This window comes from Manis javanica, chromosome 5, assembly GCF_040802235.1.
Source record: "Manis javanica isolate MJ-LG chromosome 5, MJ_LKY, whole genome shotgun sequence".
NCBI classification, from domain to species: Eukaryota; Metazoa; Chordata; class Mammalia; order Pholidota; family Manidae; genus Manis; species Manis javanica.
Window position 1 is genome coordinate 163,041,748 of NC_133160.1, and position 15,084 is coordinate 163,056,831.

Sequence of the window (15,084 nt, forward strand, 5' to 3'; positions counted from 1 at the left end):
TGGATTAATGATTGTACATTGAGCATTGACCCCCCTATACTGAATTTTATTGTTGTTAACAACCATTTGATCAATAAATATGAGAGATGCCCTCTCAAAAAAAAAAAATAAATAAATAAATTAAACTTAAACTTGTAAGATCTGTCTTTCAAAACACCCTAATTTTTTTTCAAGGAAGACATTAAACTGGAGAGGATTTATAGGAATTTTATGGCATATCCAAATTTTTAATTAAATTACCTATATTTCTGGTAAGAAGTTGAAAATAAGCTGAAAAATGAACTACATTATGGCTTAAATGCTTTAAAAACTCAGGATCTAGTAAAATCCTGATATTACCTCAAGTCAGGGGAAGAGAAAGCATATCGGTATAAGAAAATAGCATTTGTGATGGTAAAAATGCTTCAAAAGTGACATAAATGTAGTATTTAGTGTTTGGTTAAGCCATGTGTCTCTGACCTGGTGACTCTTGACTTCTATGACTGCCGAACTCCAAACACTCCACTGGCCAGTGCAGGCAAATCAGAGTGTGGAACATGTTGAAATATGAACAGATCCACATATTTTTCAGTATCTTCCATCTCCTTCCATAATAGAAGAACCCAGTGTTTGTTTACTCAGCTGTACAGGTCAAAGTTTTTTATGATTCCAATGATTTTGCAAAAACATTCTTGCTGGACTTGAATAGAGCATCAAATATTTTATTGTGGAAGGGACCACAAGAATTGCTTCTGGGCTTTTCTGTTTGGGTTTTATTCCTTGTGGGTTTGCCCTGTGCTGGCGCCTATGCTTAGTGTTGACCAATAAGACATGTAGTTATGCATACAGGGTGTTTCTGGTGGGCGTCAGTGGAAAGGTCCTTGTTGCCAGTGTCGGGACCATGCTCCTGTGTCACAGTGGAACTGAGTGGGGGCTGTTGGTGCTGTCTGTAGCACAGAGGCAATTATGAACTCCAGGGGATGGTGCCTGCTGATTGGGAGGACTGTCTCCTAAGATAGTTATAACCTTTATAAATAAGGAAAAACAGATTCCATCTGACAGAACGAAAAGCCTCCAAAATTCCCCCAAACTTTCCAACCTATGTTTGTAAGGTGCTGGCCGTTCTATTTAATGCTAGGATGCAGTGCTCTTTTTAGAAATCAGAAAATGGGCACTTTGGGCTTTAAATAGGTGTTTGTAAATGGCTTTCTGTATAATTATTGTTTAATTCCTGTTTTCTTTCTAAGTCAGGGGTTGTCGGCCTCAGCACTCTTGACATTTTGGGCTGGATCGTTCCTGTTGTGGGGTGTTAGTTGCTGGGCTCACTGTAGGTTGTTCAGCAATGGCTCTGACCTCTATCCACTAGAGGTGCCAGTAGCTCCCCACCACATATGATAATAAAAATGTCTCCAGACACTGCCAGCTGTCCCCCGTGGGGGGCAAAATGACCTCTATTTGAGAAGCACTGCTTAAGCAAATGTGTGCTTGTGTGTGCTTGTGTGTGTGTGTGTGTGTGTGTGTATCTGAAGGTGGAATGTTAGTGGAGAAATGTGAAAGAAATTACAATTTTATTTACACTCAATTGTTCAAACATTGCTCTGTTGCCTAAGGAAAGCAGTGAGTTTGGAGCGGCAATCACACCAAGTGCTACCAAACTGAGGCTATTTATGGCATTACTATTACTCCTCCTGCATTTGGAATATTGTCTGCTTTAACTCAAAAATCTGGGGCGTATTTCCCTGCTAACATGGTTTAAAATTGTAGAGATAGGATGAACCTTAGAAACGTAGAGCCTTTAAGATAAATAAAAAAATTATATTCCATTGTGGTGTAGAGTTTGTATTGCATGGTTTTCAATCATGATTCTCGTATTTTAAAACAAAACACCACAGAACAGTCCCACATCTTCCCCCCAGTAGTGTTGGATCTCGGCCAAGTGGCTGCTCTTTGCAGTCGCCTCCCGCGATGCTGTTCACAGCTTGTCTTGGCTGATGACCCACTTCCCTCGGGCCTGAGCCAAACCTTTCCTACTCTTGAGCCCACTGACCCCCTTCACCGAATGGGCTGCGGGCATCTGATGTGAGCCCCTCACAGTCCTGCCCTCCTGCCTCCCAGGGGTCGTCACTGCCGCCTCGGAACCACCCCCCTTGATCCCACCCGTGTCCTGTACTGTCTGGTCCCTCCCCACCCACCACTACTTCCTTTGGATTTTTCAAAGGCATCAGTCTTTTCTGCAGTGGCTGCTTTTCTCATGGCTGACAAACAAGCCCCCGTCAGATGCGCCCTAAAGGAATCCATGATCCCCTTTCAAGTCCCTCGACCGGTTCCCTTCCCCACCCAGCCTCTGTTCTCTCTCTCGCTTTCTTTCCTTGGTCAGGAAGGTTCCAAGCTCTCTCACCAACTACTGTGTAACCTTGAGCAAGGTCCTACCTCTCTGATAACCATTTTCTCACCTAAAGTGGCGAAAAACATATTTACCTCACAGACATGACATGAATTCTATTTACTTTTTATTTTTTCATAGATTTTTAAATTGGAATATAGTTGATATGATATTGGTTTCAGATGCACAGCATGCGAATTGGCAATTATATTAATGCTCCCCACGGTAAGTATAGTTACCCTCTGTCTCTATACCAAGATTCTGCAATATTATCGGCTATATTCCCTATGCTGTGCTTCCTTCCATTCCTGTTACTAATTTGTTTCATAATTTTATAACTGAAGTTTGTATCTTTTAATCCTTTTCACCTATTTCACCCATTCTCCTGTCCCCCCTTAGTAACCAACAGTCCACTGTCTGTATTTATGAGTCTATTTCTTTTTAGTTAGTTTCTTTCTTTTTAGATTCCACATATATGTGAAATCATATGGTTTTTGTCTTTTTCTCTCTGACTTATTTCTTCTTTAAGTTTTAAAATTTTTTATTGAAATATCATTGATATACAATCTTATATTGGTTTTAAGTATACGACACAGTGATTCAACAGTTACCCCTATTATTAAATCCTCATCCCCACTAGTGCGGTTACTTTATGACTGACTGACTTCACTTGGCACAACACCCTTTAGGTCCACCCACAGTGTTGCAAATGGCAAGACTTCATTCCTTTTTATGGCTGAGAAATGTCCTATTGTGTATATATATCACATCTTCTTTATCCATTCATCTGTTAATGGATACATAGGTTGCTTCCCTATCTTGGCTACTGTAAAGAATGCTGCAACAAACATTTATCTTTTTGAATTATGTATCTTTTCAAATTAGTGATTTGGTTTTCTTTGGGTAAATACCCAGAAGTGGAATTGCTGTGTCATATAGTATTTCTCTTTTTAGTTTTTTGAAAGAAGCCTTCATGTGGTGGCTTCACTTTCTCTCCCGTTGTCCTACCAGACCCCAGTCACCAAGTCCTCATGTCACTTCCTCAGAGCAGTCTAATTGCCATGCTAGATACAACGTGTAGTTCAGCTTCTGCATCTTACAGTGCCCTGTGCAGTGTATACATTTAATAAAACATTTGCGGGGTTGGATGTAGAAACTACACAGAGCTGCAGCTGGTTCTGGGATCTGGGCCCTGCCTCTGGCACTTTCTGGCTGTGTATCCACATTTCTGTATAATGGAGACAATAACAACACAGTTACCACAGGATTAATGTGAAGACTAACTGAGTTTATAAACAAAAACGGTTCCTTGCATATTATAGTGCTCAACAACTGTTACCTTAGACTAGACATCATTAACTATCAACACAACCCAATACATAGTGATACCTGATTGGTTTCAAAGACCTCTCCCACAGTAACTAGTTCTTGGAGGACAGGGAGATGTCAAATTTGGGGCTTTGCTCTTCTTTACCAGTATATCCAATTCATATGGTGAAATGAGCATAACATTTAGACAGACCTGTGCCTGAATTCTCCTCTGCCACCTGACTTGCTCTGTGCTATGAAGCTACCCAATATCTCAGTTCGGGAAGGTCTTCCTTCCCCAAATGGGAAGCTCAGTGTTCCCATCTTTAAAATGAGGAGAGATCCAGTGCTCATGGCTTTCCCAGGGCAGCATGAGCTAGCCTGTGCCGAGAACCTGACCCCGCGGCAGGTGCTTAATAAATGTTATTTCCTAGAGACGGTCTCCACTTGCCAGTCCAAGTCCTCATCTTCCTACAGTTCGGTGACTGCACCTGTCGTTAGCTTGCCGCTGGCAGTCCATCCTCCCTGCGGCAGCCCCTGCCCTGCTCGCTGTTCTTGGCACACTTACTCTTCTTGGTCCCTAGGGTCAGCTTTCAAGGATCTGCCTCACTGTCATCCAGGTGAGTGCATAAGTAAGACGTATGTGAAAAAGTAAATCTGTTTTGGACTTTCGTCCACAAAGACCACTAGCACCCACCAAAGTGAGCTTGCTGGGGGTTAACAAGGACATGTCTCCAAAGAGAACTGTTTTCCAACAGCACATGAACAGAAGAACCACAGGAGTCAGGAGAGGACCTGGAAAGAGAAACTCAAGTAATGGCCATCTAGGAGCAAAGGAAAGTTCCCCTCTCTTAATCCACAGGCCAGCTCGACAGGACTGATTCATAAGGTAAAGTAATTGTGCTGGATGATGCGAAAGCTCCCAGCAGCATGACCCAGCAGCTGTTAGCTTGGCGAGCCAAGGAGATGAATGTGGGGTGACACCATAGATGTGAGCGATAAAGAGATGAAGGTAGTCCTCACAAAGCTTATAATATTTCTAGATCAAACTTCATCTTTGAGAAAGGCCAAGCATTTATTTTGGCAAGATGTTATAAGTCAAGATTTTCAAGACCTTTGTGGAAGGACTTGGGGCCTGTTCCCATTGCCCTGCTGGTGAAACCCAATCTCACCGGTTCCTTGGGACTGCCTGTGATCTACTCACTCCTCCGCTCTCTCAGATCCAAGTGTCATGTCCTGGCAATCCCTTCTTTCAAGGTTTGATGTTGCTCTAATTAATTCCTTGCTCCCATTTCCAGTGCCAGGCCCCAATCCTATCCTCTTCTGCTGGCTTTTTGTGCCAGTCCCTGGACTCACCTTTTGCTTTGCCAGACTGCCTTGACATTCCTGTCTCAAGCTTGCCTAGGAAGCACCGAGCCTCATGGTTCAAACCACCCAAGAAATCAGTCACCATCAACCCTCTTCCCGCCAATGGTCCTTGACACCTGCATGCTGCTGAGTACTGTTGCTTTGAGTTCTCTCCCTCTTGTTTTCTAGCTGCATTTAAAGCTCCCCAACACAGGACCATTTTTATGTGCACCCCTTTTTATTCATGGTGTCCAGTTCTCCGCCACACCCCTGGCTCAGTATTACACACTCAGATGGCTCTTCATCAAGCAGCAAACACTCATGGCTTTTTGGTGAGTCATTATTTGATGCATTTTCATCTGGAGAACCTTGGAACTTTTTCTGAACTACATTAGATTCTAAAATTAGGAATTTGATATCACTGGCATAAACAGATGCATTTAAGGCAATTTTTTCTTACCCTCTTAAAGTTGCCAGCAATGCTTGAAACTTCCCCAATCCAAAACTTGCAATTATTTGGAAAAGTTTCCAAATGGCATAGTTCTATTCCTGGAGAGTTGAAATACAATATCTGTGAAATTAATTTCTTCTGTAACCACTACTTAATCATAAACAATTATGACATTGAGCCATTATGATATGTGATGGGATCAGTTATCTAATCCCTGTAGATAGCTTAAGAATTTAGCCAAGGTTCCTTTACTTTATAATTTTTAAAAGATTACATGATTCAGCTCTTAGGGCCAAGACAATTGCCTATGAGTATTTAAAACAAGCAAAGGATAAAACTTTGCTTGTTTTAAAAATTCACTTCATAATATTATAGAATGTTTTCTATGATCTTTTCACATTACTTACAAAAACATTACCGTTTTTGATTGTAAGATTCACAGCAAGCTATTCAAGATAGTATGTAGGAGATAGTACAGGAGGCTTTCCTTATATCTTGAAATATATGTGAACTAATACTGGTACACCAGTGGAAGGTAGAGGATGTGTTTCCTTCCATAGTAATTCAGAAAAATGTAGAACTGCCCAGAGCAGGAGGTTTCACAGACTGAGCAGGTGGTCTGAGCTCTCACCAGTTGGCAGGGGCAGGCTGGGTACCTGTCCTTTGGACTCTTTTCAATGGGTGTCCCCTCAAGGGCTCCCTCTCTTTCCGACCTGCCATCTCATCTGCTGCTTTCCCTTGCTTCACCCTAGCTCTCTATCTGGTCTTCTCATGTTAATCTTGGTCTTTTTTGCATCAGCTTTTTCTCCACAGGGAGGCATGGAGAGGACTGGTTAAGGATGAATCTCAAATGAGGGGACAGATTCTGAATAACTGAAATGTTTGCTACTGTGTGCATGTAGAATGGGAGAGACTCACGGAGGGGCCTCCAGCAACCCTCAGTATTAAGGGCAGGTGATCCCAAAACATCAAGCTGGCTTCTGGAGTCTGTGTAAATTTACTTTATGAAGTTTTATTCTTAATTTAGACAACTGTCCTTGTGCAGGAAGTTTTACTTGAAACTGTAGCTGAAGCACACGTGCTCAGGGCCAGGGCAGGAGGGTTCATGTGGGAAGCAGCAGAGAGCAACCCTCCCCACAAAGGCATTCAGATTTTAAGTGTTCCCAAAGCCCTCACCATCCTAACAGAAGGGCTCTGTGCTGCAGGGAATCCCCATAAAGAAAGGCCTCTTTTAACCAGGTGTCACTGCTGCAGAGAATACTGGGTTTTCTCATTCCAACATATCTGACATGGGACTGGGGCTTTGAACCATGGTCCATGCCAGTTAAGGGCACAGGTAATGGTGCATTTCACAGAGTGTTCCAGGGAGGTGAGGCAGCGGGATTCCAGAGCCCGACAGACAGAGCTCTGCTGTGAGGACAGAGGAAGAGGAGCCCTCCCAGTGGGGCAGGCATTCAACCTCAGTAGCAGCCCCAGAGGAGAAGGGAGGGAGGGAGGGCTGGCGTGGATGCAGCCCTGAGCACCCAGGGCCTTGGGACCCACGGCCACCTCACAACTGTGATGACCAAAAATCCTTGAGATGGTGACTATAATTAAAATGCATACCTGTAGTGTTAAACTCTCTGGCCAGTTGAATATTTGCAAATTGAAAATTTGCCCAAAATGAACCCGGAAGTCTGCCCCGAGTGGCCGACTGTCAGTCCTGGACACTTCCTTGTCATTGAAGATCACCTTCAAATACACCGAGCGCCTCTTGACATCCTCCCTTCGCAAGACCTCGGCCCTGCAAAGTGAGACCATTAGCAGTTGAGATTAGGAAATTATCCTTAATTTTCCAGGGATAACTGGAGCATTTAACAAATGGCAGCTGGCCAGAATAAGATACACTGGCAGTCACTTTATCCATCACTGCACCAAAACAGACGCAGGTCTTGCAGAGCTTCATATAATAAAAAAGTGCGATAGGGACCAAGAGGCACTGAAAAGGCCACAACAGGTTTCAGCTGAGGTCCAGGCATTGCTCACCTCACTCCGTACGGTCTCCTTCATTTTTTCAAACAAGTCTTATGTTTGTGTCCAGAGTTTTAAGAAACATATTCCTTATTAAATAGAGTGAATTCAGTTCATATGGGTCAGCCATGATTTATATTTGGGTAGGACATTTTATCCTAAAAATATAAGAGCATATTATAACAGGTCGAGTCTGTCTCTCCACCATCCAAGCTTTTTCTCAACACTTTAGATGGTGAGTGTCTGCTCATGGATGCAGGGGATTAAGAAATGTCCCTTCTGTTTAAAGGTATTTTAATTCCAATAAAAGATGTCCTAGCAAGCATATAATTCTTATAGGTAGGAAGTCAAAAAAAATCAAACCTCCAAGAGTTGTCTTTAATCTTATTGTATATATTTGCAGAGATGCCCACCCAAACTACCAAAATGTAAGTGAGTAACAGCTCACACTTGTTGAGGACCGAAGGTGAGAAAAAAAATCCAAAACACACTCAGGTTCTTGGCTGATAATGTTTTAAAAATATTCTGGAAAGACATACACAACATAACACCATGTTTACTATTTTTAAGTGTACAATTCAGTGGCCTTAACTATGTTGTGCAACCATCACCACCATTCTTCTCCAGAACATTTCATCATCCCAAATAGAAATTTGGTATCTATTATATTGGGTGGTAGGTGTAACTTTTTACATCTCCATTAGTTAGGCCCATCTCAGATACAAAGCTACTCAAATGACGTGAACATTTTTTTTTCTATTAAAAACCAAATTTCAAGAAGTATTGAAGATACCCAGAGACCCCACTCAGAGTCGTTTGAAGGCTTATTCCCAGAAGTGCTGTGCCTCTGCATGGTGTTCCACCCCCACCCCACAACATCACTGGTTCGGGGGAACCTGGGTTACAGCCCCAAGATGGGACTCATCACAACAGATTGCCAAATCAAGCCCAGATCTCTTAAGAAAACCTGTAATCACATACTTTGAATGTTCATTACCAAACTACATGCTATACTATTTGTGGCTTGATAATAGCTAATTTAGTGCTGGGGAATAGTTTAGGCACAGTATCTGATGCTATGAAGTTGGGAGAACACATGAAGTGTGCAAGAAGGGCTACAACTTATAAACAAGTTGTTAGTACACTAACAGAAGTTTGAAACTCGGGAAGCTGTAGGAAGTCTTATAATGACATCCTAATTAATTTCCGCATCCTAAGTACTTCTGAGGATGACCAACTTGACTGATTTCTCACTTCCTCTGCTGGAATATTGAAGATTCTAGACTCAGGTATTCCTGTGTTCATAGTGAGTCTTCTATTTATTGGAGGTTTTAACTTTTTTTTAACTTCCTAGCTATAAGAATGATATGCTTGCCAGGACATCAAGCCTGGGATCTGGTCATATTGGTTATTTTAATAGGTTCCCTTTAATTGATTATGATGTGCTACAGCATGCCTCAGAATCACCTGGAGATCTTGTGAAAACCCAGTTTTCTGGCCCTGCCCCAGAGTTTGTGATCCAGTAGGTCTCAGGTAGGATCGAAGAACTTGCATTTCTAACAAGTTCTCCAGTGATGCAGTCCCTCCCTGGCTGTGCTTTGAGAAGTATTGCTATAGGGTGTAGGAAATAAATTAAAAAATATTTTTACTAAACTATAATTTTAAAAAAGAGGATGAACATAGGCATGCATGTTTAGAAATTTATTATGTGTATAATACATAAAGGGTAGATTCTGATTGTTTCTATCTTAGGCATCTGTGGAGAAAATGAAAGTTCTTACGGTGAGGATTCTCACCTGGCCCAGGTCACCTGGGTCACTGCACACGTGTGGGATGTTATTATTGACCCTGTATAAACAGCTCCGCCCAGTGCTCAGGGCTGAACCGCTGCAGGAGAGCAGAGGCTGGAGTGGTGGCAGGGCTGAGGACAGAGACTGAGACGGCTGCCGGGGGGAGAGGCACAGAGGCAGGGGCCCGCTTGCTGCCTGCAGACTCGCCCTGAGGCTGATCGAGGGGATTCCAGCTCTTCACCTGCCACCGTGGGAATAAAGCTGGGTATAAACCCCAAGGACGTTCCATTGTCATTTTTCTGTCTGACTGAATCAGGAGTGAACTTGAGGGGGCTGAAACCCACTGGTGAGACAGCATCACATATGAAGGACTGGAAATATGTTTATCAAACTGGTGTGTTTCAGGTGGTCTGACTTCAATCCAAGCACAAGGGAACATCCACAGCCCCTATGTGAGGCTCTAGAGCCCTTCAAAGAGAGAAGCTGGCCTCCGGAGCCGCTGAGATCAAGGGCCAAGGAGTCAGAGAGTCTGGGCACTGCGCTGTCAGTGGACAGAAAAGACACGCAGTGGTTGCAGCAAAAACCGCCAAATTAAAGGCCACACGAAATGCCACCGTGAGGAGCGCCCCCTGCTGGCAGCCCTACTTACTGCGTCCTGAGAGGTCCGTGGGATGCATCAGGTAGGTGAACCTTATCAATCACCGAAGTATGGACAAATAGCTGCAATTTCATGTGTTCAGCCTAATACATATTTACAGAGTTAATGGTTCTTCTGATCATATCGTGCCGGTCAGCAGACGTACGCTCCACAGTGTGTGAGTGTGTGTGCACGCAGGTGCCCGCGTGTGTCACATGTCCACCGCATTTGTGGTCTGGCATCTGCTTACCTGGGACACTGGTCGTTGGGCGTTACGCTCCCCGCCAGGCTCAGCTCCGGGGCCAGCGCGGGCTCCCCGGGCCGCCTCCTGCTCTGCGCCGCTCTCTCCCTCACCTGCTGCTCCATCACCGCGCGGTCAGTGGGCTCCGGAGGGACCGGTTTCACAGGATCCTCCCCGGGACGTGACTCCTCAGCCTCGTCATCGGGTGGTTCTTCTTCAGCTCCTTGTTTCTTTTTCTTCTTCTTGGCCCTCTGTTGGGTAAGAAGCAACCTTACGTAAGAGGAATTTTGGGGTTTCATTTAAGAGCACAGTCTTCAGAACCAGACAGGGAAGCAAACTCAGCTCCATCCCAGCCAGCTGCCTGCACTCAGGCAGGTCACTCACTGAGCTGCTGGATGGCTTCGCGCCTCAGTTTTCTCATCTACGAAATGGGGACAGTCATAGGAGACTCTTCCCAGGGCTGCTGAAATGAGGTAATGGCTCTAAAGCACTTACCACGGTGCCTGGCAAGTAGAAAGAGTGTAAAAAACATTATTTGTGTGATCATTAATATGGGTTCTAAAGGCCAAGGAAATTAGAACAACTTGAAATTAAAGTGTGAGCACAACTGGCATTGCAGCTTGCCCTGATCTCTCACTGCCCTTGGATTCAGTTTTGCAGGGTCATGTGTGCAAACTCACACACTTTCTGAGGGAAGCCCAGAAGCATCAGTACCCTGTATTCCGTGGATAATGCATGTAAAATAGTTAGCACAGTGCTTGACACAGACATGAGCGATTACCATGTTTTTACTGGCTTGTTTCCTCAAATAGCCACAGAGTGACACCAGAGAGCTATCTCTGGAAACAGCTGGCTCCGGTAGCAGCTAGCTGGGTGGCTTTTTAAACAAGTGCATTGACCAGTTCATTCACTCAAATTTTGTCCCCTTGCAAGGGGGTCAGCAGGGGGACAGAGCAGAGCTAGCAGGGGACCCCAGTGGGTGTGCCCAGTCTCCCTCCTCCCATCTCAAGGGCGCCTTCCCAGACCCCTCCTGTCCCGAGGGTCAGCCTGTTGCACCTGGGCCTTCTTCCACGCTTTCCACTGCTGGTGGGCTCCTCTGTATTCTTCCAGCCTCTGTTGGTACTCCTCCATGGACTCTTCCCACAATTCACTTATTTCAGCTTGAATTTCTGCTTCATAGGCTGTTTCATCAGCTTCCTGCTCAACTTTTTCCCTTTAAAATAATTTACAGTACCTTGGTAATTTCTTGAAATTAAGTAACAGAGTTATAATAATAGCAAATACCTGTGTTGGGCTCACTATGTGGCAGATCCTCTTCTAAAAGCTTTGCATATGTCAGCTCATGACCTTGTGAGGCAGATACTATTACCATCTGCATTTTATACATGAGGAGACTGGCACAGAGAGGTTAAGTAAGTTGCCCAATAACACACAGCTGGTGAGTGGAAGAGCTGGCATATGAGCCCTCTATTTACTGCTAAGGAACAATGCCACTCTGAGTTAGATGATCCACCTGGCATCCTGACACAGTGCCTGTAAATTCTCAACTGACAGTGGTAAAAGTTTCATTGTAGTTATTTTATTAATTCTTCAAGTCTCTGAAGAACTACTTCAATATGTTGCTACCAAGTCTGTGAAACCACTTATTTGACTGTGGATGAATGATCTGAGTTTTTCTCTGCTGACACTCCCTTAGGAACTTGCCCAGATCCAAAGCAGTGCTCCCCCCGGGGTGTTCTGTAGAACATTAGGTCTGGGGGATGCCCTGCAAAAAAAGGTGCCGTGGCCAAATCAAACATTTGTGATCAAACAAATGTGAAAGTTTCCTTGTTGTTCATCTTTGCAGACAGGCTGATTCTCCAGGAGGGAGTGGAAACCATGTATCCAACACATGCTCCCTAGGCACTGTGGAGTCACTACAGCTCACCTGAGTCTCACAGCCTACGGCTTCGATCTGAAAGTTCCTGTCCCTTTAGAGAAACTCAGTCAAGTGCTTGTGCACACATGTTGCCTGGTGGCTTAGCAGCTAAGGGTTCCCTGGCACAGTCTCTTTGCAGATCTCTAGAATGTTCATGAAGAAATCACTTTGGAAATACAGTGGTACCTGAAATTTATAAACCTTGGGGAAATGTGGCTGGAGAATTATGTTCTACCTCTGATATATATGTATCAGAGAGAACCATTCACTCTTCTGCTTGTTATTCAGAGGCATGAATAAACTAGCTGAAGTTGGAATACTTTTACAGGAAAAACAATTATGCAGAGTCATAAAGTGGCTAGATGAATCAAGAATGTGAAAAAGGGGCACTCCACAAGAACTTAGGAGTCAGCTGCTTGGCGGGGAGGGGTGCCAAGTCTCACAAAAAGGAAGTTTGCAACTTAGAGATTAGTTTAAGGGCAAATGCCCTATACATTTTAATTTATCCTAAGCTTCTAAGGAAGGAAGGAAAGGAAAGAAAACACTATGGTCAATATTTATGTTCTGCTTCTGGGTGGGAGGGGTACTCGGGGAGATGGAATTTGGAAGCTGAAACAATGGGACTTCTGGGAGACACCCACGGTTTCTGTGGGACAAACTATTTGAATTTGTTTTTGTCGGCTAATATTAACTGAGCAGATAAGTGGCAGGTGCTCTGTTTGGGACCAGATATCTAATGGCGACAAGGCCCCGTCCTCATAAAGCACAGTTTTGTATTTGTTCTCAGAACAGTAGGATGTTTCTCAGTCTTATAATTCCAACCCCCTAAAATTACAACTTGTAGCTCCATTTGACCAAAACATGTCTGTTTTCAAAGCGAAGTATCAGATAATTGCCCACATTTGTCATTGCACGTAGTTGTAGGGGCACAGCACTTACTCAGAAGGAACAGTCAGGAAGGGACCAAAAACAGCAGAGACGCTCTTGAATTAACATACGGAGTGTGATTTTGTTGTAACAGCTGTACTCTTAATCATGGATTGAATCTAGTGAATTAGGCGCAAAAATATAATCAAAGTGTACTTTCTCCACACCAAACACAAAGATCGATTCCAAGTGGATTAAAGATAAATGTAAAAGACTATAAAGATTATAGGAGACAATAGAGTATCTAGGTGACTTGGGAGAAGGATTTCTAAAGCAGCATACAGAAAGCACCGATCATGAAAGAAAAGACTAATATATTCTAACTCTTTGAGAACTTCAGTTCTTCAAAAAGCTGTAAAGAAGAATGAAAAGACAAGCACAGAATGGATGAGGACATATATGAAAAGCATCATCAATAAATGTCTGCTGGCCAGGGTCTATGCCAAACTGCTACAAGTTATAAAAAAGATGGAAAAGACAGACAATCCAGCTCCAAAGCCAACAAAAACCTTGAGCGGATACTTCATAAAAGAGGAAATCCAAATGGCCAGCTCATGCGCAGGAAATACAGATTAAAACAAACTGACAGACTAGCAAAATGTTACTGTGTGACAAGGCCGGGTGACACGGTATGATATGGGTGATACGGACTGATGGGGACACTTATTAATGTATAAATCTAGAAAAGGGTTTGGCCTCAGCATCTAAGTATTTGGAGAAGTTCATCCCCTAAGACTCAACAATTTCATTTCCAGTATATTTCTGGGAAACTTGGGCATGCATACTCTAAAAGACATGTACAAAAATGTCTACAGAAGTGCTGTGTATAACCACTGAGAAATAGAATCAACTCAATTGTCCATCAACAGTAAAATGGACAAGTTTTGTTATATTCATGTAATGAAGTATTATAAAGTATGAAAAACAAACTATGGCTATGTGCCATAAAACAGATGAATCTCACATTGTACTGAAAAAAAGAAACATACATTTACTCAAGAATATACACAACCTACTTTCATTTATGGATATCTTAAATACAGGCAATGGTAAACCATATGTTCTTAGGGATCTCTTGAGATGGCAAACGTATAAATAAAAGTAAGGAAACAACTATCGGAAGTGTCCAGAAAATGGTTACTGCTGGGATGGGGGGGATGTTAGTTGGGTTTAGGAGCACCGGGGCAGGGGGCTGCCCAGACACTGGTAGTGTTGTGTTTCTTAACCTGGGGAGTGGTTCCATGGCTATTCATTTGTAACTATTTTTTTTGTAATTATTTTTAAACTGTATCTATATTGTATACATTTTTTCCCATGCATGACACAGCCCAGTAAACAATTTTTGAAAGAAGCTTACCTTCTCAAAACAAGTTTCAAGGGTGTATTTGTAAATCTCTGGAACTCTCGAAGGGATTTAATCTCTTTCCAGACTTTTATGATGGTCTTGAGCAGTGTTCGATCTTTTTCTTGTTCTGCATCACGCAGTTTTCTTGTTTGCCTAGAAGGCATAATACATGGCTGTATATTAAAAAGTTATTCAGGCATGTTTCCAAATTTTCCAGAAGAAACTAATAATGCTACAGTGGTTGTATATTTGATTTGGTGGCTATAATATTAAGTCCTAGAAGACCAAAAATATGAATGCAAATTTAAAGACAATAGGATGATGATTTGTTTTGAGAGGTTATTTGATTTTGTTTTTTCTAGGTGAAGCTAACTTCAATGAAACTAAGTCTCCTTTAAAAATTCTTCCAACTACTATGACTCTTTAAACAAAGAGCCACCTTTGAAGTAATGAAAATAAGGGGCCCAGTAAATGCAATTCTCATGGTTTAAATTATTATAAACATAGGAAAGTATGCTGCTGTCCTGGTTAACATATTATTAAATGTTATATTAAGTATATTAAAGTCTGTGTTAACACAAATCACAAGTTCTGCATTTAGGAGATGAAGTCATGCTATTATTACTTGTCTTAGTGAGTTTTCAGTGCTAAATAGATTAATAAGATTTTTTGCTTGATTTGAAGAGGCATTATTTAAAAATGCTTTTGTTTTTACTTCCATTATTTAAAGTGTTTGGGAATTAGTTAA

General features: G+C 42.7%; 1 protein-coding gene across 6 annotated transcripts in view; it reads right to left on the bottom strand.

The window, feature by feature from the left end:
* The window catches only part of CC2D2A (coiled-coil and C2 domain containing 2A), a 133,406-nt gene that overhangs the window by 72,914 nt on the left and 45,408 nt on the right, over nt 1–15,084 (bottom strand). For all 6 annotated transcript variants that reach the window (XM_073237816.1, XM_017670565.3, XM_073237820.1 and 3 more), the window contains 4 exons: nt 14,349–14,489; nt 11,203–11,359; nt 10,156–10,397; nt 7,074–7,251 (listed from right to left, as the gene is read on the bottom strand). In XM_073237816.1, the coding sequence (XP_073093917.1) occupies nt 7,074–7,251; nt 10,156–10,397; nt 11,203–11,359; nt 14,349–14,489 (718 nt within the window). The remainder of the gene's footprint in view (nt 1–7,073; nt 7,252–10,155; nt 10,398–11,202; nt 11,360–14,348; nt 14,490–15,084) is intronic.